This window comes from Trichosurus vulpecula, chromosome 3 (assembly GCF_011100635.1).
Source record: "Trichosurus vulpecula isolate mTriVul1 chromosome 3, mTriVul1.pri, whole genome shotgun sequence".
NCBI lineage: Eukaryota > Metazoa > Chordata > Mammalia > Diprotodontia > Phalangeridae > Trichosurus > Trichosurus vulpecula.
This window is the reverse complement of record NC_050575.1, coordinates 336,607,298-336,634,809: the sequence shown is the minus strand read 5'-3', so window position 1 is coordinate 336,634,809 and position 27,512 is coordinate 336,607,298. Positions and strand designations below refer to the sequence as shown.

General features: G+C 36.0%; 1 protein-coding gene across 6 annotated transcripts in view; it reads right to left on the bottom strand.

Moving 5' to 3' along the window:
- Positions 1-27,512, bottom strand: part of ASB3 (ankyrin repeat and SOCS box containing 3) — a 138,038-nt gene that overhangs the window by 36,086 nt on the left and 74,440 nt on the right. For all 6 annotated transcript variants that reach the window (XM_036750708.1, XM_036750705.1, XM_036750709.1 and 3 more), the window contains 2 exons: positions 8,127-8,239; positions 7,400-7,535 (listed from right to left, as the gene is read on the bottom strand). In XM_036750708.1, coding sequence (XP_036606603.1) covers positions 7,400-7,535; positions 8,127-8,239 — 249 coding nt within the window. The remainder of the gene's footprint in view (positions 1-7,399; positions 7,536-8,126; positions 8,240-27,512) is intronic.

The window sequence follows — 27,512 nt, the reverse complement described above, 5'->3', positions numbered from 1 at the left end:
ATGGTTACAAGAATTTTGAAGCATGTCACTAAAGATGCAATGAATAACTATAGCTAAAAATTATGAAAATAAAATCTGAAAACACATCAATCGGAATTGGTAACAATAAGCCACACCATAAGTTGATTTCTTCTATAGAATGGTTCCAAGTCAAATTTACCATACTCTTAATACAATTTTTTTTCTTTTTCCCACACAACAGCATAAGTGAGTCCTTTACCAAAAAAAAAAAGCAAAGAAGTCTATAACTTCAGAAAATCTACTAGATACTAGAATATTAATAAAATTTTGAAAAGCTTAAATGATTCAGATTTCTTTACTAATTTGAAGAATCCAACACTTGAAAAATGGCAAATGATAGGCCAGGACACAGCAAAATTCTATTATTGCCATTGCTGTTTCAGACCTATGATTTCAGTAGTATGGGCAATTCCTAGGATGGAAATTCCCATATCTAATGAAGACTGGCAACTCATGTCTTAGAGAGTTATCTGGAGCATGTGTGTGTATACACACATACACACATACACTTATACACAATACATATACACACATGCATACATACACACACACCTCTGGTATATTATATGTGAAAGGCAGGACCTCAACCTAGGTCTTCCTGTTTCTAAGACTAGCCTTCTACCTATACACTATGCCAGGCTTCCTTACATATGATAAGAAGAGAAACCAGTGAAAAAATATTTTTTAAGAGGCCACTATGAAGATCATTCATTGCAGCTTTACCAACACTGACTATAGAAAAATGAAGAGGTAAAAAAATTCTAAAAAATAACCCAACAAGCTCCTTCAAAACAAGTCAACATATAATGAAGGTGGACAAAGTGATAGATGACAAAATATATATTGGAAAACATAAAACAGATTTGAGAAATGAAAAAATATAAATGCAACAGAGCAGGCATACTCGCTCCCTCAAGACAAAGAGTCACAGGACTACCAGGACATAGCCATTGGATGGGACGTTTTTAGCTTAGCTGTTTTTCTTTATCATATGAGGGGCAGGAGCCGGGGAGAGAAGATGGTTAAAATAAAGTTCACCTTGGAACCAACGCTCTGATTGCTGAGCTTTTACTTTGTCTACTTGCATACCCAGTGCTTAGTATGATGCCTGGTACATAATGAATCCTTAATAAATGTATTTTTTTGTTTCATTTCATGAAAGGTATTAATAATATATAATTTTAATTGTATAAAAAAATTAGAGGCTGACAATGAGAAGTGAGACTCTTTCAATCTGACCTATTCAAGTGAACAATCAATGTTAAAAGGTAGGAAGTGGAATAAAGCAAAAGAACTGACCATGATTAGTATCATTTCCTAGTAATACTAGATTTCCTAATAATAATATAAAATAGTCACTACAAAGAAGAGACCAAAAAATTTGGAGATTATCTTAGCTAGAAAACACTTGACTTCCTTGTCAAGAGGAAGAAGATTGAATGAAGCCAAGGGCAACAATACTTTAGAATTTTATAACATTATAAAACTCTATGGAAAAGGATAACAGAAGATTATGAGAAATAATCCAAAGAAAACTTGGTAGAAATATCAATTGAGCCATATAATTCCCATGTATTTATAGATGATACTGGCAAGAGTACAACAAATAAACATAAAACGGCATAATCTATCAACATTTCTTCATCTATTTATTATTATCATCAATACCAGATCAATCAACAACTATTCATGAAGCACTACTATATGGAAGGCACTGTTCTTATCACTGAGGATATGAAGACAAAAATGAAATAATCCCCAGCTTCAGTGAATTTCTATCCTATTGGGGGAAATAACATGTATGTGAATAAGTATGTACAGAATACATACAAAATAATTTTGGGAGGGAGGGCAGTAGGAGCTGGGGCCAGCAGGAAAGACTTCATGTAGAAGCTGATAAATACCAGTTGAATATTAAAAGGGGCAGAGGAATGGTAGAAATACATTCCAGGCAAGAGAGATAACCAGTGCAAAGGCAAAGAGATGAAGATTCAGGATCATGGATAAGAAACAGCAGGAAGGCCACCATGGTGGGACTATGTTTGAGTGAAAGAGGATGTTTTTGTCTGGACTATCTATTTGAAGGAAGGGGTATAATTTTGTCTCTCTATATCCAGTGCCTGGCATACAGTATGTGCTTAATAAATATCTGCTGATTGACGAAATTTATAATTAGGCTAGAATTGAGGCCAGGTTGTGAAGGGCAACAAGTGGCAACAGGAGGCCAGGGGAGTTTTTGATTGAAGATGACACGCTCAGATTTGTGCTTTAGTAAAATCACTTGGGCAGAAAAATGGAGGGATGGGATTCAGGATGGGGGAAAAAGATACTTGAGAAACAAATATATCCGAAGACCAACACTTCAGTCCCTAATGAGATATCTGAAGAAGTAGAAATGGCACTTAAGAAGATGAAACTGGAAAGAGCAGCTGGAACAAGCCAAGTAACAAGGAAATCTATGCAGGAGGCAACAAAATCTTGAAAGCACTTAGGCATTACTATAAAAGATTACTCAGGGAAAAGAAGATACTAAAAGAACAGAAAAGTCAGCAAAAAAAAAAGTGAGAGAAAATTTCAATAACTGCCAACCAGTATCACTTGTCATTCAATCATGTCCAACTCTTCATGACCCCATTTGGGGTTTTCTTGGCAAGGATACTGGAATGGTTTGCTATTTCCCTCTCCAGTGGATTAAGGCAAACAGAAAGTAAGTGATTTGCCCAGGGTCACAGGTGAGTGTCTGAGGTTGAATTAGAACTCAGGTCTTCCTGACTCCAGGCCCAGCATTCTACTCACTGTGCCACCTACCTGTAATCTTTATTAAAATGATCTACATTTGAATTCAAAGTATCCTAAAGGAAAATATGAAAAATGAAGAAGAAGAGCTTCACAAACGATTCCCTGCAAGGAGCTAAATCTTTGTTGTCACACTAAAAGATGCACAGAACAGAGAATGTTTATTTTATGTTCATAACCGTTTACTGATTGTTGATTACCCAAGCAAACAAACAAAAAGGTATTTGACTCAACAGAGCAACAGAAATCTCTCCTGCATATGATAAAATGTGAGATTACTTGATAAGTACAACAGAGATAATTCTGTAAAAAGAAACTGATTATCAATGTTAAGCAAAAATATTATTAGTACTAAAAAAATGGAGATATATGTTTGCAAGAGGTGTTCAGTACCATCAAAGAGGATGTACTGTGCAAAGTCTAAGGGAAAATGGAATTCCTTGGGGATAATGAGATGTCCTAAACATTCTCATTAGCAGAAGAAATTATGCTGACTTCATCATATCCTTAAATATCATGGGGTCACCGAGGAGATTGACAATTATCCCAAACCAGGAAAAACAATGGATGAAAAATGCTTACTGTCCAGACTATGACAGGTAAATAGAGGCTAGCCCACAAAGTTAGTACCTTTGTACTTGTGGGACATACGATGCAGGAGGACAATGGGTTAGTTCAAGAATTCAATGGGAAGAAAAAAGGCTGGAGAACATCTGGGAAACTTGGTAGTGTTTTTAATTATCACAAGTTGCTTCCAATACAAAGGCCAATCTTTCTAATACAAAAATTCTCCTAGTGATACAATATGCCTGTGAATCTCAAAACACCAAAATTTCTTTGATATCAAAATTTCAAGGGATTCAGTAGTAAGAAAGGTATGCCTGATAGATATGAGAAGGTTTAATAGCACCTAGTAGATAGGGGTTTGGGCCTGGGGTTTAGCACCTAGTAAGACTCAATCAAAGACATCCAACTTAATTGATATTACACACATAAGCTATTATTATTATCAATGCAACAAACATTTATTAAGTACCTATTACCTACAAGATACTAGCTAAGCAGTGGAGAAACAAAGACAGAAAAGGATATAGTCTCTGCCCTGAAGAAACTCACCGTCTACTAGTACAGTACAAAATGCGCAGTTAAATTAGAAGCTAATTTCATGAGGAAAATTACATTAACAACTGAAGGGGTACCAGAGAAGGCTCCACAGAAAAGGTGACATGTTGTTTGAAAGATACTGAAATCCCCTGCTCTTAATTTTCTAAGTTTTTTTGCAAATAAGTATACTTTTTCTTTATGAGTTTATGTTGCCATGTCATTTGATATATAATCATTTAATAGTAAAACAATAACTGATACTTTTTTTTATTAATTTCCCATGGCGGGGAGGGTATCATTTTTTATTTGTTTTTTTTTTTTGGATTTTTTTTATTTTATTTTATTTTTGTTATTTTTTAAGCTTTTTTTTTTAAATTTATTTAACATATTTAGTTTTCAGCATTGATTTTCACAAGAGTTTGGATTACAAATTTTCTCCCCATTTCTACCCTCCCCCCGACTCCAAGATGGCATATATTCTGGTTGCCCTGTTCCCCAGTCAGCGCTCCCCTCTGTCACCCCACTCCCCTCCCGTCCCCTTTTCGCTTCCTTTCTTGTAGGGCAAGATAAATTTTTATGCCCCATTGCCTGTGTATCTTATTTTCTTGTTGCATGCAAAAACCTTTTTGTTTGTTTTTGAACATCTGTTTTTAAAACTTTGAGTTCCAAATTCTCTCCCCTCTTCCCTTCCCACCCACCCTCCCTAAGAAGTCAAGCAATTCAACATAGGACACATTCATATCATTATGTATATCCCTTCCACAATACTCATGTTGTGAAAGACTAACTATATTTTGCTCTTTCCCAACCCATCCCCCTTTATTGAATTTTCTCCCTTGACCCTGTCCCCTTTCGAAAGTGTTTACTTTTGACTACCTCCACCCCCATCTGCCCTCCCCTCCATCATCCCCCCCAATAACTGATACTTTAATTACAGCATAGTACTTTGAGCTTTGCAAAATTCTTTATATATCATTCTTGTGATCCTCACAACCTATGAGATAGGTACTACAGATATTATTATCCCTATCTTACAAATGAGGAAAGTGAGGGTCAAGGAAAGTCCTGACTTGTCCATAATAGTTTCCTGTCAGTGGTACCTTTATGCACAGTATAAATTTCCCTCGTTAGCTGTCTTCATGCTAATTTGAATTCTACACATACCTTTTGGCCCTAGATGCATTCCTATAAGCAATAGGGAAAACCAAAACTGTTTTTATTCTATTCAATAACCCTTTCCTCTTTCAGGACGGCAATTCAATGAACTTTGTTAATTGGTTATCATTATAAAACATCATTTTTATTTACACATCTCTGCCTATGTTGTATCCCATTAAGAGACTATAAGCTCCCTGGGGTCAAAGACTCTTTAATTTATATCTTACACCCCTTAAAAGCTACTCATTTAGTTTTATATACTGTGTGCACTTAATAAATGTTTATCACATTGGGCTGGTTGGTTTGGATTCACCTTCTGCTGTTATACTTTGATTTATTAAATTAACAAACTCAAGACCGCTAAACATAATCTCTATATTTTAGACTATTAATTATGTATTTTATGGAAATTTAATCCTTTCCACACTTTCTTCTTTTTCTCTATTGGACTGGATCTATGATTACATTAGTGTACAAGAGTTCCAGTGAGGAAACTCCCTGCCAATGCACATCAGCACCTTCTCTGCAATTTACAGCCTTTAGGAATTGTCTAGAACATTGAAATGTTAAATATCCATCATCCCCTCACTCCCCACTTGCCCACTATATCTTTAGTATCCTCACCATGATAGTGTTTTTGCTCTGGTGTTTCTATGCTCTTTCTCCACTCTCACTATATTTCCCCATTATAGGTCCCTCCCCCCAACTTTCTATCTCTGCAATGCTCACAACCAATTCATTCATTCTTTTGTTCCTTCCTCCCCTACGAGCCTAACTATATCATTAATACAATCACCGTATTGAGTGTTCCATGGCACCTTAAAAATCATCTAATCCAAACTTCTCTTTTTGTTGGTACTGTCCTCACCTCTTTCAATTTTTACTGAAATACAGTTTATACTACCATGAAAAACCAATTCTCCAACCTGGTTTAGTAGTGCCTTAGTAGATGAGTTAGCCTAGGAAACTGCCTAAGCTTAAGTGACTTGCTCATGCACAAAAAAAAGTATCAGAGGAGGTTTTGAACCTAAATCAAAATCTCTCAGTTAGTGACAAAGTAGTATTAGTATTAAGACTTGTTGTTTCTTTTAACCAGGGCTGTCCCTGGAGTATTTTCAGCTTTATTGAGCAGAAATAATCAATTAACTTCCTATCTAAATTAAGAGCCTATAAACTACATATGCTGCATAAATGAGTCTATCCTGTTATATATCCCTTTTCTTCTCTGATAGGTGTACCTGAAGTGACCCTAAACACTGTGCCTGTGCTCCTTTACTAGGTAGCACTATTCATCTGGTGGCAGCCCAGAGCTACTCAGTTACGGGATTAGTATAGAAGAAATATAGAAGAAAATGCCTTTAAATAACATGTCCTGTAACATCAACCCTTTTTACAGTGATGAAAATGTCAGAGAAAGTAAGAAAGCTATTTTCTTATACTTGTCTATGAGATGCTAAAAACCAAAGTACAAACATCAAGTCAAAAAACTGAAGGTGAGTGGAAATTGGAGCAACAAATTATGAATTCCAAAATGAGATAGAAAACAAGAACTTCATGATCAAGAAACAAGAAAATATAATAATGATTATAAGGGCAACAAAATTAGATAGAGTAAATGGGGCTTCAAGAATTTCATACAGGAAATAAAAAATGCCAAAAAGCCTGAATTCTGGAAGAGTCAGGAATAAGTTAGAAGGCAGAATAATGTTGTTGTCATTTGTTTGTTTGTTTCAATGACAAAATCTCAGGCAGTGAGTAGAGAGGGAAAGGTCCCATAGCAAAAAAGCACCATTCACATTAAAGTTATGGGTCTGCTTCTGTAAAGTAAGAACAGAATATAGGACAAAAGTAGCAAAAAACAGAAGAAACCTATTGGTTTCAATTGATGACAGACACAGAGAAACCAACAGCAAGATTATTTTAGACAATCACACAATCCAAAATAGATATGCCAAAGCACAAAACACAAAACAGTTTCTAAAAAAATTAAACAAAATGTAAAAATAGTCATACAGTAGAAGGCTAGGAACACTCATGTTTTGGATAGCCCACCAATCAACAGACCAATAATCTTACTTTAGAAAGAGTTTGAGATGCTCAGATTCTGATAAATTAGAAGCTTGGCATTAGAGAATGTTAACAAAAAATTCTTAATAAATGGGCTCATAAATCAAATAGCTATTATTCTTACGCTTCATATGTGCAATCAAAAAATTTTATGATCTAGTTTATATTTATATGGTCATACAGCTCTAGGAAGAAGAACTAAAGTTAAATTACTTGAGTTTAACCATGCAGAGGCAGAGTAGCTGAATCTTACCAGATGAAACAAGTACATTCAAACTTTCCAGCTTTCCGTATTGGGCTGCAACAAATAAAGGTGTAATCCCAAAGTCATCCTGGCATTCCTTGTTTGCTCCTTTTTTAAGAAGCAATTTTATTAACTCAGTGTATTCCTGAAGCATAGATTCACAATTAAAATGAGAAAAAACAGGGAGGAAAAATATGCTTTCTAATTAAACAATCTATCATAACAGAAACTTAGATGTAGACTATAAAATATTCATATGCACTGTTAGAATGAATGGAATTTATAGGGTTAAGTGATCAAATGGGTTAATTTATCCTTTACCTTAAGTTAGCAGAGCAAATAAACATAAATAAAAACAATATTAGTATCTTAGAAATGAAGCAAAGAAAGGCAAAAATTTCTTGCTGCCTCAGAATATATACTTTCTACCCATTGCTAAAGTTTCTCAAACAAAAATAACTACCTGCAATTGACTTACACTCCAAATATTTTATATGATGACATCTTAAATATGCTACCCATACTTTAAAGGCTGAAATAATCCTTACAAACCAAAAATTCACATTATCAGTTGGTTTATGCAGAATAATCATTAGTATTTAGACTGCCTTTTCTGTACTAACTTAACCATCATAAATCAGAGGCAAATGAAAAGCAAAAACTGGGTAGAACTGCCATCTTGAAAGAGTAAAACACACAATATACATGGAAATGAAATAATAACTTGAGAGTTTACCTGAAAAGCTGCTTGGTGCAGGGCATTCCACCCACACATAGAATGGGATCCATTAACATCTGCTCCATGCCGAAGCAACAGCTTTACAACATCTGCATGTCCATTTTCAACAGCTGCAAGAGAGCAAAGACATCACTGTTACTAAAAAGATACATTTTAAAGACAGTTGTTTTGCTGGTTTTTCACTTCAATGCTGTGTTTGCACCTACCAAATTCAAATACATTATTATGTGACTAAATAACGTCCATTAGTTTGGTGGTCTAAATTCAAATTCACTTAGCATATACTTTTAATCTCTATGCACATTCCAATTAAATCTACATTTATTAAACACTTACTATGTTTAAGGCACCATGCTAGGCATTGAGAGATTCAAGGATCAAAATGAAAAGTGGTTCCTGCCTTCAAGCAGATTACATTCTACTAGCTGATACAACATGTAAAACACAAACACAAGACAATGTGAGGAGAGAGTTAGCACCAACAATTTAGGAGGATCACAGATAATATTTTGGAAAGTTTTTGCTGTTTAGTCATTTTCAGTTGGGTCCACCTCTTCGTGACCTCAATTGGGGTATTCTTGGCAAAAATACTGGAGGGGTTTGCTGATTCATTCTCCAGCTCATTTTACAGATGAGGAAAGTGAGGCAAACTGAGCTAAGTGACTCGCCCAGAGTCACATGGCTAGTAAGTTTCTGAGGACATATGAAAGCATTTTGGAAAGTATAAAGCTTAATTTAAACATAGTCTTATAATTATAACTTATGACCTAAAAACATTTCTCTTTCAACTCTGGGCTTACACAGCTCCAGACATATCTTAGAGATGTCCCACAAATCATTATCTTTGCCTTGTGTCCACCCTCAAAGTTCCTCCTGGGAACATCAAGAAATGGGTCAAGTACAGGTCTAACACTAATGAAGACTGAAGTCAACATTTGCTCCTCTACACTGACATTCTATATCTTGATGTTCCTCAACTCCAGTTCTTGCTTGGTTCAAGAACTCAGAGTTGTATGGGAACTCCTCTTCTCTCTAGATGGATCTGGTTTTAAAGTCTTCCAATGAGTAGCTTCTCATCCAAGAATTCCTTCATGGTCTCTCCAATATGCTGCCACGTCCAGGGCAGAGTTAGGTAAGAGGGCTGTGCCAACAAGCTGACTTCCCCTTTCTTCCTCCTACCCAGGGACCCAAGCAAGTTCTTTGTGTGGAGTCCCTCTCCTATGTGCATCTTTCAGTTGTGATTTTCAATATGACTGTTTTTCAAAAATCAAGGAGAAAATGGAGATTAGGGCATCTATAAGTTGGTTCCTTTCCCTAAAACCTAATTCTCTTTACCTCATTTTCTATTCATTTCCAACAACTAGGTTTAATTAATGGTTTATATCTTATTGATTTGAGGTTTTATATTAATAGTTACATTTTAATGTAACAGTAAATAATTAAGGAAGAAGAGCTAATAATGACGTATCATGAAGACTAAAGTTCTGATAATATGATCATTTTATCAAAGGTAGAATGCTTACAAAATAAAGAGAATAATGCTACAATGGCTACTTTAAAATTAATCACATTTACAAGAAACATATTCATTACACAACAGCAACTCATAAAAATACAGTAAAATAAAAAATGAAAATACAGTAAATGTAAAATGAAATACAGTAAAACTTCTCCAATTTGTATTAAAGTAGATAAGCATTAGCAGAACTACAGGATGTTTACAAAGTAGTTCTGACCACCACCAAATATGCAATAACTTGAATTAACAATGATGACAAAAATACTCTAACTGAAACCACTCACCCTGAAAGACAGCACATCCTTTCTCCACTGCTGGCTATTCATTTTCCTATACCACCAGAATCATAGGACCTAGAGAAGGAATGCACCCACATCTTGTTTTCCATTGCCACTTCAAGACTGCTACCATCACTCAACAGCCTCACTTCCTTTAAAGATTATAACTTTGAATTACATCTTTTCTACATGCTGGATGCTGCCACTGTAGGATGCTGCTCTCAGCTGTCAAAATATTTTGTCTAAAATAGTGATCTGTCCATGTTATCCTGCTAAAACTCCAGTACCTTCCTATTACCACCAGGAGCAAATATCCTCTATCCGACATTTAAAGTTCTTCGTTAACCTGGCCCCTTCCTACATTTCCAGTCTTCTTTCACTACAATCCAACAACACTGGTCTACTTGCTGTTCCTCAAACATCACACTCCATCTCCCATGAAATGTCTCCTTACCATTGCCTCTTAACTTCTTTGGCTTCTGTCAAGACTCAGCTCAAATACCACGTTCTGCAGGATAGCAGTCTCAGTCCCCCAGCTGCTAGTTCCTTATCCTCTGAGATTACTTTCCAAATATCTATTTCTACCTAGGTGGATGGATGGATAGATAGATAGGTAGATAGATAGGTAGAGATATCTATTTACATAAATAGATATCTGTATACATACATATATGTAGATAACCAAGCATATACACATATATCTTGTAGGTACTTAATTATTTACGTGTTATCTCCATCCTTTTGTAAGCTCCCCAACAGAAGGAACTGTTTTTGCCTTTTTGTACCCTCAGTAAAGTGGCTGGCACATAGTGTTCAATAAATGCTTGTTGATACACTCTATCTTCTTCAATTACTTCAGCAATTGGCCTATAGTCTTCTTCTCCACCTCAACCTTTGCCATTTTTACTAGAGACTTCTATATTCACAACAATGACCCTAATTTCTGCAGATTCAATTTATTAACCTACGTAACTCCCATGACCTCTGTCTCCACTCTACCTCAGGCAGAACTCAGATTCCCATAAATACCTTAATCTTCATGATCACTTGAAACTGCTCTACCTCCAAGATCTAGAACTCTAAAATCTCCCTCTTTGATCACAAACTCTTATATTCTTTTTTTAATAGTATTTTTTTCCCAATTACATGTCAAGAAAAGTTTTAGCATTCATTTTTACAAGGTTTTGAGTTCCAAATTCTTTTTCCCTCCCTCCTCTCTTCTGAAAATGGCAGGCAATTTGATATAATTTGTATATGTGCTATCATGTAAAAAAAATTTCCATATTAGTCACAGTTGTGAAAGAAGAAACCAATCAAAAGGAAAAAGAATGAGAAAGAAAGTAAATGAAAAAAATATATACTTCAATCTGAATCCAGAGTACACCAGTTCTTTATCAGCATACAGATAGCCTTTTCCTTCATGAGTCCTTTGTACTTGTTTTGGATCACTGTGTTGCTGAAAAGAGCTGAGTCATTCATAGCTGATCATCACTCAATGTTGCTGATACTGTGTACCGTGTTTTCCTGGTTCTGCTCATTTCACTTTGCAACATTCATAAAGTCTTTCCAGGTTTTTCTGAAATCTGCCTGTTCATCATTTCTTACTGCACAATAGTATTCCATTACATTCATACACCACAGCTTGTTCAGCCATTTCCCAACTGAGAGGCATCCCCTCAATTTCCAATATTTTGCTACCACAACAAGGGCTGCCATAAATTTTTTGCACATGTAGGTCCTTTTCCATTTTTTATGATCTCTCTGGGATACAGAACTAATAGTGGCATTGCTGGATCACAGGGTATGCACAGTTTGATTGCCCTTTGGGCATAATTCCAATTGCTCTCCAGAATAGTTGGATCAGTTCATCATTCCACCAACAGTGCACTAGTGCCCAATTTTCCCACATCTTCTCCAGAATTTACCATTTTCCTTTTCTGTCATATTAGTCAATCTAACAGGTGTGAGGTGATCACAAACTCTTATCTTCTATTTCTTCTACTTCTGCATTCCTTCCATATCTGTTCTTCACCCTTATCGCAACCTTCGGTCTCTCATTTTTTCCAGACTATCAAAACGCAATTCTGACTTTATCTTCCATCTACTCAATCATGACTTTATGGCTTAGGCATCTTATGGCACTAGGCATAATACCTTCTACTTCACCCTTGTATCTTTTTTTTTTTTGCTTTTTGGCAGGGCAATTGGGGTTAAGTGACTTGCCCAAGGTCACACAGCTAGTACATGTGTCAAGTGTCTGAGGCCGCATTTGAACTCAGGTCCTCCTGACTCCAGGGCCGGTGCTCTACTCACTGCACCACCTAGCTGCCCTACACCCTTGTATCTTTTATACTCTTGACTTTCTACCATTTCAATTCAGGTAACTCTAAACTTTGAATAACTCCTAATATTCACCTCTTCCTCTCCTACCACAGAAAAGCCTAACACTGCTGAAGGAAATCAGGAAATTGTTCTGACTGGATCTACCACAAATTTAAAATATCTAACCTCTACTGGCCCTTACTACTGTATGCAATCCTCTAATTAATCCTTTATAGACTATCACTGGTCAACAGGGGGTTAATACAGTCAATAATTTATTAGACTACAAATTTCTTAAGAGCAGGCACTGTCTTTTACCTTCTTTGTATCCCCAACTTAGCACAATGACTAACACACAGTAAGGAAGGTATCTGGTACATAGTAGGCACTCAATATATGTTTGCTATTATATATTTTTACATTTCTCGCAACAGCTGTTCCAAACTTTCTCTTCCCTCTAAACACCACCTGCTATCCTCTTCCCTCAGCAAAAGATGTGACCTACTACTTCACTAAAATGACTGATAATTTCCCTCCCTCAAGTCCTCTAAATCTCTTAGTGTCTTCACACATCATCTCCCTCCTTCCTACTTTATCAATATAAAACCAATCTAATTTTTGATAGCCAAATAAAAAATGTTTTACATATTCTTACCTTCAAATTACCAAAAAAATTGCAGAATCAAAGAACTTGGTTTTTATAATTACTAAGTTGACGATGATATTTAAAACAGTATAAAGACAGCTTATTTTTCATGAGATAAGATGACCTTATTAAATATTAACAAACTATTAAATAAAGTATGTAAGTCATTCACAGAGGAAAAATATCTTCCCTCAATAACACCATAACAGCCACTTTAAATTGCCAGATGTATTCAAGTCTTCTCTAAGAATATTTTTCATACATCATGAAGTGAAACAAAAATATGAACAGATATGATATTGGACATTCTTGCTAACAATTTTAAAAGACCAAAGAATTTAATTATCAATGACAGAGAAGCAATATAGTTTTTTAAAGTATTTAGGGGGTCCAAATCTACCTCAATTCACTAGGATATTCTCTCCATTTCATCATCTGGAACAAAACAGCTTTGTGTAATTTTTTTTTTAAATTGGATTCGTGGCTAGAGTGGCTTGGAGCTAGTCTGGAAATTAGAAGCAATGTTGTATGTTGGAAAGAGTACATAATTTGGAGTAATACAGAACAAATAAAATAGAGAATTACAGTCCTCAAGGAACTTAACAGAAGCTAAACATAAATAGAAGGTATGACCTAATTTCACCTACAAAGTAACATATCAGTCAGCTAATCAATCAATAAGCATTCATTAAGTGTCTACCACATTCCAGGCACTATCCTAAGCACTGTGAATACAAGTTAAAAAAAAAAAAAGACAGCCTCTGCCTTCAAGGAGCTTATAATCTAATGTGGGAAGACAACATACAAAAGGAAGCTGAAAAGATGGGAAGAGGATAAGGTACCCAGCACAGTGGTATAACTGACAGGTCCAAAGTAATGTAGTGGGGTGAGAAATGAAGAGATGCCTGGCCTGGGCACCTTCCTTAAATAGAGGCTTGCAGAGCAGTTCTTCACTCTGCCCTCCAAGAACAGGGAACACAGATCAAAGGGTACTGATGAAGCATGAATACCAAGGCTAACAAAATCTTGCTGGATAAATAGGTTCCTATTCATTAGGTTCCTGGGAACATAATAGAGAAGTCCAAAGGAGGGCTGCCATGTAGAAACACAAATTAATATCATCTACCAACTGAGTCAATAAGCTATCCACCTAATAAGTCTGAAGCATACAAAGCTAAGTATTATCTTATCCATGTGGAAATTTTACTTGTTTTCTAATATCTCAACTTCATTATTTATGTTAGATCTTCAAACTGATAAAAATGAACAAAAAATCTCTGTAGACTGCTATTTTTAGAAGCCAAAAGACTTATAAAGTCTATTAAATATCACTCTGAAAATATAACATAAAGACTTAAGGTAAAGATAACACTATTAGTCTTATCTTCTTCACCTACTCCCAACAAACCAATTTAATTTTCTTTACATCATATTTTCTCATTATTGCTATTACTAATGATTTGTCTTATTTCTGTACTGATTCAATTTTGATAATTTACGAATTCATTTAACAGCACAAATACCCTCACCAGATTACAGAAATATACAGGGGAACATGTGCCTAAATAAAATACAATTGCTTTGCAGCTGTGCTCATTTCCACCACCCACTTTCTGCTGCACTCTTTTCAGCACTTCTTATATGCATGGACACCACAAACTGCTCCCTTTTATCCTGGCTCTGAGAAATGGAGGTAGGGGTGTTCGTTTCTGTTTTGTGTTGTTTGCCCTCAGTTTCATATGCTACATGATCCCCACATGATCAGAACTTCAAGCTATGGTGACACTGGAGCCAAGATTGCAAGTAGGGAGTGCATCAAGCCAGCCCAGCATGGAAGCCTAAGAAGCCAGGATGCCTAGGACTCAATTCCAAATGGGGTTTTAGAGTTGGAACTGGGACTGTGCTGTACAGGACCCAAGCTCAGCTATTAACCTAATCTTCTTCCTCTTCCCAGACACTGAGGTAGTCCAGGGAAGGAGAGGGCTTCCATGTTGTTACAGGAGTAAGTTTGCATATTTGTGATTATACCTTTTGAAGTAACTATTCCTTGGTAAAAGTTAAAAATGAATGAATGAGTGAATGAAATACAATTTATTTTCACAAGAATGAGTTTCCTGTCAAAACTACACATGCTTTAACTATTAAGCTACACATGCAGGCAGTTCTAATATAAGAAATGTTGGAATTTACTCAGTGTTAGAGTTCTGGCTTTTTGCTGACTAACTATAATTATTTAAGCCATTTCCCCCCAGAAAATCAAGTATTAGCTCAAAGCATTACATTTATTTTATGTACACACACACACACCCTACAACACACACAACACTCCAGAATTTGTTGGCATGATCTTGAATGAGAACACAGAATAGGGAAAACAGTACTAATTTTGGAGTCCAAGAATCAAAGTTCCAACATCATCTCTGTTGCTTATTATACACATTTAAAATGTGCTAACAGTTTATTTTTTACATTTTATCCATAAAATATAGTAAAACCTCAACCAATCAGAATGTTTCAGAAAATGCAAATACTCTGGTTAATTTGACCCATTTTTGCCAATGGTTAAGAAAATGCAGTGGAGTAAGGTGGTGCACAATTGCAATCTCTGCTATTAGAGAAGCTGAGGCTGATTCCTTAAGCTCAAGAGTTTTGAGCTGCAGTAGGCTAGGCTGAGCCGGTGTCTGCACTAAGTCCAGAACCAATATGGGAAGTGCCCAAGAGAAGGATGCCACTAGATAGGACTGGTCCCAGGTTGGAAATGGACCAGATCAAAGCTCCAGTGCCAATCAGTAGCAGGATCAGGCCCGTGAGTGGCCCCTTCATTTCCAGCTTGGGATAGATGAACAGGCAGAGGAAGGGAGGGAAGAAGAGGAGAATGAAACACAGACATAGTCTTCAACGACAATTTCCTAAGAATCTACAAGATACATAATTTTTCTTCACAATGTTTCTTCTTCCTAAGGTTTACTTTAACATTTAGTTCTTGCTCCTTCTCTCTTCCCTTTATGCCAAAGCCACATGTATCTTAATAAGTATATGTGATAATCTTGAAAATGGATTTAGTATAATTTGGATAAATTCTGAATTAAAGAATTTTATAAAAAGAAACACTTTTATTATTTTCCAATGAGCTAGGCAAAATGTTACCTAGTAGAGTCACTTATGGGACTTGCTTTAACTAATAATCTTTTTAAATAATTAGCATATCAAATATTTGCATGTAAATATGTACTTCTATAAAAATATCTATTTCATTGGTATGAGTACTTCCTCCACTGATACAGGCTGTAATCTTGTCTTATGAGGTTTTATGAGTTGCTTTGGCAGATAGACAGATAGACAGACAGACAGACAGACAGATAGGTCAAGAACTGAGGATCACTATTTCCATGCCAAAATGAGGCACTAAAATAGCAGTCTGAGAGTATGCTTCTAAATCATTTGAGAATAATTTGCTCCTTTATAAGCCTTAAATACTCCCCCTGCAACATTATTAATACTGCTAAATGCTTAGCTAACCCTTTTCTCAACAAATAAAGCTCATAACAACATTATCAGAATTTATTGTTGAGGTCTGAATTAATGAAGTTTTATGCAATTAGTTACACAAAGAATGAAGCTACCTGCTATTGAGGCAATTATTTCCAGTCTTATTTCATATTGTACTCCCATATGCACCATTCCTTCTAGTCAAACTGGCCTGAGAGCTGTATCCTGTGCAAGCCATTCCAACTTCTACCTTTGTATTCCTTGCTTCTACCAATCAATCTATTTATTTACACGCATGAAGTAATATATTATGTGTGTGTATATATATGTATATATATACATATATATGTGTGTGTGTGTGTATATATATATATATATATATATATATATGTATATATATAGAAAGAGAGAGAGAGAGAGAGAGAGAGAGAGAGAGCGAGCACTAGACATACAACAAAATTTGAAGAATGAGGGCGTGCTAATAACTGGATGGATCAAGAAAGGTTTCATTTGGGAGATGGCACCTGGGTTATGCCTTGAAGGAAGTCAAGGATTTTCTGAAGCAGAGGTGAAAAGGTAGTGCATTCCAGAATGGGGGACTTCTTATGTAAAAGCACAGAGGTATAAAATAGAAAGTTTTAGTCAGTCAACTAATTTTTAAGTGCCAGCTATGTGCTAGGCATTGTACTAAGTGCTGGGGATACAAATAAAAGCAAAAGACAGTCCTTTCTTTCAAAGAGCTCACAGCCTAATGGGGTAGGCAACAGGTAAACAACTTTGTCCAGGCAAGCCATAGATACAGAATAAATTTAAGATAATTAACAGAAAGAGAAGACACTAAAATTAAGAGGAATCCAAAAAAATATCCTGTAGAAGGTAGGATTTTACTTGGGACCTGAAGGAAGCCAGAGAAACCAGGGAAGTTTGGAGGTAGAGATGAGGTGGGAGAAAATTCCAGGCATGGGGGACAGACAGTGAAAATGCTCAGACTAAGGAGATGGAGTGTCAGGGTGTACAGAACAGCAAAGGGGCTGGTATTGGTAGACTACAGTGTGTGTGGTGAGGGAATGGGGGGAGGAAGGATGAAAAGTGGAAAAATAACCCAGCAAAACTGAGTATAATACTTCAGGGCAAAATATGGATTTTCAATTAAATAGAGGACTTTCAAGCATTCTTGATGAAAAAACCAGAGCTGAACAGAAAATCTGACTTTCCAATACAAGAATCCAGAGAAGCATGACAAGATAAATAGGAAAGAGAAATCATAAGGGACTTACTAAAGTTGAACTGTTTTGTTTACATTCCTACATGGAAAGATGATATTGGTAACTCATGAGATCTTTCTCAGTATTAGGGTAGTTGAAGGGAACATACATATATGTACAGACAGAGGGCAAAGGGTAAGTTGAATATGAAAGGATGATATCTAAAAAATAAAATTAAGGGGTGAGACAGGAATATATTGGGAGAAGGAGAAAGGGAGAGAGAATGGGGTAAATTATCTCCCATAAAAATGGCAAGAAAAAGCTGTTGTAGTGGAAGGGAAGAGGGGGTAGGTGAAAGGGAATGAGTGAACCTTACTCTCATCGGATTTGGCTTAAGGAGGGAATAACATACACACTCCATTGGGTATCTTACCCTACAGGAAAGTAGAGGGAAAGGTGAAAAGGTGGGGATGATAAAAGGGAGGGAAGACTGGGGGAGGAGGTAGTCAAAAGCAAACACTTGAAAAGGGACAGGGTCAAAGGATAAAAATGAATAAAGGGGGACAGGATAGGACAGAGGGAAATATAGTTAGTCTCTCACAACATGACTATTATGGAAGTGTTTTGCATAATGATATAAGTATAACCTATACTGAATTGCTTGCCTTCTCAAGGAGGATGGGTGGGGAGGGAAGAAAGGAGAGAATCTGGAACTCGAAGTTCTAAAAATAAATGTTAAAAAAATGTTTTTCATGCAGCTGGGAAGTAACATATACAGGCAATGGGGTATAGAAATCTATCTTGCCCTACAAGAAAGTAAGGGGAAAGGGGATGGGGGGAGGGGAGTGATAGAAGAGAGGACAGGGAGGATAGAAGAGAGAAAGGTGCAATCAGAATACATGCCACCTTGGGGTGGGGGGGAGGGTAGAGATGGGGAGAAAATTTGTAATTCAAAATCTTGTGGAAATGAATGTTGAAAACTAAAAATAAATCTAAAAAAAAGAAAGAAAAGTGGAAAAATAAAGGGAAGAAGGGCTTTGAAAGACCTTCATAATACATTCTGAATGTCTTTGATTTTGAAATAAGAGGATTTTATATTTGCTACTGAAGATGACTGACAGCTAATAGAGTGGGGTTCACATGGTGAGAACCATGCTTTAGGAAAAAATCACCTTAGCAGCTGAGTAGAGGATAGGGACAGACTTGAGACAGGAAGACCAACTAGAAGGTTACTGAAATAGGCCAGGTAAGAGGTGATGAGAGTTTGAATTAGAATAATGGCTTATCTGAGTTAAGAGATAGGACATGTGAAATATGTGGTAAAAACAAGAATGACAAGATTCATCTTAAAAGATAAGGTTGAATTGGATATATGGGGTGAGTGTGGGGCTAAAGATGACACCAATATTGTGAACCTGAATGATTAGGTCAATGATTATGTAATGCCCTGGACAGTAAAAAGGAAGTTGGAAAAAGTGGAAGGTTTGCAGGGAATTCTGTTGAGACATCTACAGGTCATCCAATATGAGGTCCAAAAGACCACTGGGGATACAGGACTATAACTCAAGAGAAAAAATAGGGGTAGATAATAGCTATGGGAATCATCTGCATAGAGATGATAACTAAATTCATAGCAGCTAATAAGAGCACCCAAGTAAAACAGTACAGAGCAGAAATGCTTACCCTTTTTTGTGTCACAGGCCTGTTTGGCAATCTGGAAGTTGTGTGGATCCCTTCTCAGAATGATGTTTTGAAATGCATCAAATAATATACATTGGAGTACAAAAAAATTAATAATAAAGAAAGACAGTTATTAACATATAAAAAAAAGTTCATGGTCCTCATGTTAAGAAGCAATGGTAGAGAAAGGAAAGGGGAAAAGTCCTAGGACACCCATGGTTAGTGAACATTAACATGGATGAAGACTGAGAAAAGAATAACATTTAGACTTATGACTCCCAGGCAAAGACACATCTCTGCAATTTATTGTCTTAGCAAGTTGCCTAGAAAACAAAGAAGTTAAGTGACTTGCCCAGGGTCAGAATGTCATTATATGTCAGAAGCAGGACTTGAACCCAGGTCTTCCTGTCTTCAAGACTGGCTATCTATCATGCAATGCTATCGCATGAGGCACAAAGGCCTCATAGAAAATGAAGTAATATCAATACTTAATGCAGGGGTGAGGAATCTGTGGCCTCAAGGCCACATGTGGCCCTCTAGGTCCTCAAGTGAGGCCTATGACTGAATCCATACTTCACAGAACAAATTCCCTTAATAAAAGGATTTGTTTTGGAAAACTTGGGACTCAGTCAAAAGGCCACACCCAAGGACCTCAAGGCCACAGGTTCCCCACCTCTGAAATGCCCTAATGACATAAAATCTAAGTACTTGTTAGAGAAGTCAACCAAACTACAGAGAGAAACAGTAAAACAGAGTTGGGACCCTTGGACTCTTTCAGACCTAAAAACGTCTAACAAAAAGATAAACATGAAAGAAGCACCTGAAGAGAATTTGAGAAAACTTAGATGATAGCACTCTGGTGACTATGAAATGATAACAAAGGAGAATATACATACACATATATGTGGTATATTTATGTATATATATACACATGAGTATAAATACATATATATGTATGTGTATGTGTGTGTGTGTGTGTGTGTGTAAATATCTTAGCTGTGCATTTTACCTTTACAAAAACTAACACGGACCAAATAATACTAATATTGCATGAATTTATTGCAAAAATAGGGAGATGCATGCTTACTACTCTAATGAGACAATACGGTGTTGACACTTAAATTAGAGCAAAATAAAACTGAGAAAGAAAACTAGAGACAAACAGTTCTATTTAATATTGATGCAAAAATGCTGAATTAAAATATTAGCAAAGAGACTACAGTAACAGATTAAGATTGAATACTATAAAAATATTGCACTTATACCAGGAATGCAGTGTGAGTTCAATATTCAAATGAGATGAACATGTGCAGCACTTTGTGAACCTTAAAGTGCTACATAAATACTAGCTATTATTATTATTATTTAAAATATTAACACAATAAGCAATATTGTCAAAATCCCATGACTGAATTAAAACATGCAGGAAAAAAATTAACAAAATACACTGCCCATTTCTACTAAAAAAAAATTTAAAAGCACAGAAATAAACTGAATTTTATCTATCTAAAAGCAAGAACTTGAATGGAGAAATCATGGAAAACCTTTCCAATATGGTCCAGGTAAAGCAAGAGCGCCCATTATCATCAGTATTGCTTCTTGTAGTTCTAGAAATGCTAATTTAACAAGAAGACAAGAGAAACAGAAAATAAGCATAGTCAAAGGGGAAACAAAATCATCACTCTTTGTGGATGATATGATCTACTCAGAGAACTCCAGAGATTCAACTAAAATTAATCGAGAAAATTATTAAATTCATTAAAGTAGCAAGATATAAACACACAAAATGCATCAATTTTTCTATATATTAGTATAAAACTGAATGGGAAGATACAGAAAAAGAAATTCCATTCAAAATAACTACAGAATTTTTAAAAATATTTCAGAGTCCATATACTAAACCACAAAATAGGAATAATACATACTCAACTAAAAAGAGTGCTTTATGGAAATAAAGACCTACCTAAATAATTAAACGTTACTAACTGCTTACTAACAAAAGTGATAATGCTACTTAAGTTAATTCACAGAATCAGTGCCATACCAAGGAAACTAGCAAAGGGTTACTTTCCAGAATTGGAAAAAGGTCAAGAATCTCAAGGAAATTAACAGGAAAATAAATAAATGAATGAATGAACGAATGAACAAATGAACAAGCAAATAAATAAACAAAGGGGTGCAGGAAGGATACCTAGGAGTACCAGATATATAGCAATACTACAAAGCAGTAGTCATCCAAGCTATTTGGTACTTTAAGAAAATAAAGTTTAAGAAAACGGAAAAGTTCAAGAAAATAGAAAAGTTACTTAATGAAATAGATAAGATACTCAAAACCTAGAAGCAATCAAACACTGTAATAAATTGTCCTATAGACCCACTATTAGGTAAGGTCTTACTATTTAACAAATACTACTGGGAAAATCAGCCTCACAAAAATTAAATTAAGAGTGACACTTCACACCATATATTACAATAAGCTACAAATTAATATAATGGATACAAAATGGACACATCATAAACAAATTAGAGGAGTGCAAAAGAGATCTCTTTCACAGTCACGGATAGAAGAAGAGTTCCTGACCAAATACAAGAGAAAGAGGATCACTGGAGATAAAACTAAGAATTTTGATTACCTAAAATTGAAAATGTTTTGCATGAATAAAATCAATACAATTAAAATTAATAGGGAAACAATTAACAGGGGCAAAAAAAATCTTTGCAGTAAATTTCTCTGATAATTGTCTGATAACCAAGATATATAGGGAATTGGTCAAAATATGTGCTATCAAGAGTCATTCCTGAATAGATAATTAATAGGCAGTTCTCAAAAGAAGAAAAGCAAGCCATCAACACCAATATAAAAAAATCCAAATTAGTAATAATAAAGAACTGTAAATTAAAACACTTCTTAGGCTGTACCTCATACCAATTAGATTGGTTAAGATGACAAAAGAGGAAAATAATTGCTGGAGAGGCTGTGGGAGAACAGACAGCACTAATGGAGTTGTTGGCGAATTGATAAAAGCTATTCTGAAAAGCAACTGCAACTACACCCAAGAAGTCACTAAACTATGCATGCATATGCTTTAACTTAGCAATACTACCACTAGGCATATATCCCCAAAGAGATCAAATAAAGAGGGAAGGAATCCATTTGTACCAAAATATTCGTAGTAGCATTTTTTGTTGTTGTAGTATATAACTGGACACAAGTGGGTATTCATAAATTGGGAAATGGCTGAACACATTGTGGAATATGAACATAATGGAATATTATTCCATAAAAAAAATTATGAAAGGGACAGATTTATGGAAACCTTGTAAGCCTTGTAAAAGGTTGTAAATAGGGCAGCTACGTAGTACAGTGAATAGAGTGCCAGGCCTGGAGTCAGGAAGACCTGAGTTCAAATCTAGACTCAGACACTACTGTGTGTCATGACCTTGGGCAAGTCACTTAATCTTGTTGGCCTCAGCTTCCTCATCTGTAAAATGAGCTGGAGAAGGAAATGGTAAACCACTCCAGCATCCTCACCAAGATCACAAAGAGTAGGACACAACTGAACACAATAACAACAGAGCCCTGTAAAAACTGTCAGCCAAATAAGTCACTTAACCTCCCTGGGCCTCCATTTCCTCCTCTGTAAAATTAGGGCATCAGATGCCAAGATTCCTGCCAGTTCTACATCATCTTGGCTCAATTCTTGGTTATGGCACCTGAGGCAAGTTATTTTACTTCTCTGAGACTTAGTTTCTTAATCAGCAAAATCAATAGGATAAGCTAGATAGTCTGCCAAGGCCCTTCTAGGAGTGATTCCTACAATCCTATGAAATAAAGCCATGTTGACAGAGCCCCTGCCTTCTCAAAGTTTCTGGATATTATTGAACAATTACATACAAATGTTAGTAATTTGAAGAAGATTAGCAATGTGAAGACTAAGAAAATGTCAGGATAAGAAAAATTTCCCTCTTACTCTTTCCCCTAAAATTTGATATATTTGGAATTATACATTTTTTCAAAATTATAAAAAGCTTAATTTGAGGTATTCATAATGTCATCAAACCTTTGTTCTTCAAAAATGATTTGGAAAAACTATAACATTACTAATTTTCATGCAAAATATCTATTGTATCAGTTCACCACAATTCCCGTATACCAAGGGAGAGCAGAACACTACAGTAAAACCAAAAGTAGGGAATTCGGGGTTCTACCTAGTAAAGTTTTCCATACAGTTGGGGAATAAAATTTTAAGTAGTTTAAAAAAACTTTTTAAACTATGTTTTTGCAGAAATTTTTCTAAAATTTTTTAAAAATACCATTCTATGCTCCTAATGCATACTGAAGAACATAAATTGCCCTTTTATTGAATGACAAGGTTATTATTCTAAACACAAATCACTGTGACACACTGATTGTGTAGCTATAACTAGTGTGGGGTGTTAATAAGGCTGAATGCATATTGACCTCAACAGAAGCCTTGGAATTTTTTTTCTTGAAAAAGTCCCTGATGACAGCAAGCTTTTTGGTTATTTGACTCTTCCTCAGAAAGGTGGAGTAAAGGTGCTTGACCTCTTGGGCAGGATAACACAGCTGTTTTTCAGCATAAATAATTGCTGAATCAAAGGTTAAAAGCTACCTCCTCCCAAAAAAAGTGATATCATCAACCACCTCTCCTTCCAATTCATGATCTCCATATTAGCACCATTTAAACACTATCCATTATTTCTTTATCACTAATAAAGTTCACAAAGGCACCTCCTGGTCAGCTTGTACCAACTCCTCTAAATATTCTAGCTTTCTTATAATCATGTTAGGAAACTACTTCAAAAATTTGTCCTATGGCATTTTGGAGGTAGTTTTTTCAGAATCTACAAATTCCACTATTAATAAATAAAATATATTAAGTGTCTATTATTTGCTAAATTCTTTGCTACATGCTAAGAACAAAAAGGCAACAATAAAACAGCGCATGCATGTTGAGGAGCTTACAATTCAGACAAGGGATTCAACATATATAAATACATACACACACACACACATATACGCACACACATATACATATGTGTATATGTGTGTGTGTGTATATATATATGTATAGACAAAAGAGATTAAATAGGTACAAAATAAAGGGGGGAGAAGGGGAACGAGCAGCTGGTGTAGATCAAGAAAGATCTCATGGAAGAAGCCGCACTTGTGATTGTAAGGGATGTAGTGGATTCCAGGCATGAAGACAGCCAGTACAAAACAATGAAGATAGGGGATGTCACCTCATGTATGAAGAAGAGTAAGGCCAGTTTCTCCAGGAAGTGCTAAGCTGGGGTCAGGTTGTGACAGGTCTTAAATGCCAAAATGAGAATTTTATATTTTATCTTGGAGGAAATAAGATACTACTACTAGAGTTATTGAGTTGGGGAGTGAATGGCATGGTCATACCTGACCTTAATGAAATTTACTTTGGAAGCTGCATAAAGAATGGACTGGACAGGGAAAAGAAAGTCAAGGAGACCAAATAAAAGGTAGTTGCAATGATCTAGTCACAAAGTATAGAGTCTTTGAACTAGGCTTTGTGAGTCAGTCGGTCAACTAGCATTTATTAAGAGCCTACTATGCCAAGAACTGTTGTTATTTATCCTTCATTCTCAAAGAGGACAATGACACCAGAAGGTGATGCCATGACTTGCAACTGAATTGGATTTAAGTGAGGGAGGCCTGTGCAAAGTCATCAACCTCACTCTCTCCTTCAGAGCCATCTGGGTCCAGTGGCGAAATAAAGATCAGGACGACTGGAGATGACCCAGATGCAGTGGGAGACCTTGGACTTTTTAAGTTGAGTTCTGCCCCAGGTCTCAGTTTGACTGAGGCAATGACCATTCAGTGACTAAGGTTAGGTAAGAAATGAGGCCACCAAGAACTAAGTCTGGGGACACAAAGAAAGGCAAAACATAGTCCCTGCTCTTAAGGTGCTCACAGTCTATTGGGGGAGATGATATGCAAAAAAGAAAAAAACTATGTATAAACAATATAAATACAGGATAAACTGGGGGTAAGCTCTGAGGGAAAGCAGAAGTTGAAAGACAGGAGTGTCTTGTTTGAGGAACAGTAAGACTAGTGTCATTGGATCAAAGAGTAATTATGGGAAACAAGATGGAAAGGCAGGAAGGGGCAAGGTTATAAAGGTTTTCAATAATCAAACAGAGGATTTTATATTTGATCATGGAAGTAATAGGGAGTCTCTGGAGTTTACTGAATAGGGAGGGAGGATATGGTCACACCTTGAAGATCAATTTGACAGCTGAATGGAAAACGGACTGGAGTGGGGCAAGATTCGAAGCAGAAAGACCAACCAGAAGGCTATTGCAATAGCCCAGGCCTAAGGTGATAAGGACTTACACCAGAGTGGTTGCTATGTTAAAGAAGACAAAAAGGACTGTAGAAAGGATGTTAGGAAGGTAGAAGGGATGAGACAACCACTGATTGGATATGGAGGGTGAAGGAGAGTAACGAGTTGAAAATGATACATTTCCCAAGAGGAAAGGAAAAAGGAAAAACAAGAAAAGAAGTAAATGGGGTTACTAAATCCAAAATAACAAAGGTATTTGTGGAAAAAAAAAAGAAATCTATGTCCCAAAGAAGGCTTTTGATTAAATATAACTTTTAGCCAAAACAAATTCAATCAAGATTGTGTCCTGTCCATAATTTCAAAGGGAAAATTCACCATCATGGAAACTGCTTCAGTTTTGGTACTCATACCTCCTCAGTACATTGAGTTGCTTCTGCCCCTCTGACTGGAGGGCTGGAGGACAGAGCAAACAAATCCCCCATAACTTCCCTTTATAGAGGGCCCAAAATTCCAGCCATCTCTTCATTTGCTACCGATTTCTTTGCTTGCTTTTGACAGCATCATCATCATTCCTCAACTGCCCTGCCCCTCCTCTCCAGCTTCTTTTTGTGTACTATCTTCCTCCATTAGATTGTAAGCTTCTTGAGGATAGGGACTATCTTTTTCTTATTTGTATGCCAAGTGCTCATCACAGTACCAGGGACAAAAGAGACAGGTACTTGATAAATGTTTATCAAATTGCAAATGTCTGTCATATCATAGAAAACTATAATACAAAGATTACACAAAACTATGAACCCAAAACTAGGTCCACATAAGAAAAAATTGCACCGACTCTATGCATGATATTTATGCAAACAATAATACTAAATAAAGATTATTACTGGTTAAATATTAAATATTTGCTCATAATGAAAGAGTAAATGATTAAGAGAAAACAAATCTGCTAATTATTTTATACAATAAGCAAAGGGAGATCTTTAATAAAGCAGTCATTTAGGAAAATGCCTGAAGAGAATATACACTCAGAGAGCAATACTTTAGCTATGTTGAGTACCAAACATACACCACAGTGAGCCAAGCATCATATCTATACACTAGAAATATGCCTTCTGCTGATGCCCGTGTTTTGATAGTAATTATATTGAGAAATACCATGGTCATTGAGACTGTAATGAAATTTAACCACAGGATGTCCATCTCCTTGATATTTATAGTTGGACTATACTTTCTGAAATGTACAGAGATCACAGAGTTCAGTTATGTCTGATATACTACAAATGGGTCTGTATATTATACATTTCTATGCTTTTACTGCATGTATAATCTCTGTGTATTTCCTTTTTATGTAATATAAACACCTTAAAACGAAAAAGATCTCTTCACTCAACAATTCATCTCTGCTAAAAATGCATTTTGAAAAAAAAAATCATATAGCAAGCATACCTGAATGTGCATCACCCATTTCAATTTCCTGCAGCAACTGTGGTCATACTGACATCTGGTGGAGCCAGAAATGAAATTCCATTACAATAACATTGTACTGGTCACGTTTTGACCAGTAAAATTTTTTCCATGTTTTTGCTAATTAATTCTGTGATAATGTTGTGCCTTTTTTTCCTTTTCCTTTTTGGTAAGGCCATGTTTGCATGTACAGATAACTAGCTAGCTAGCTGAAGTATTTATTAAGGGCTTACTAGGTGTCAGGCCCTGCAGTAAGTGCTGGGAATAAAAATTCAAACAAAAAGATAGGCCTTGTCATCAAGGAACTTATATATTAAAGGGGGCAGACAACAACATAAAAGAGAATTGGGAAATGAGGGCAAGAGGAGAGAAGTTAATTCAGCGTTAAGAAAGCCACTGGGGCAGAGCGAGAGGAGTCTGAGTAGTAATGTGTTGAGTTGGG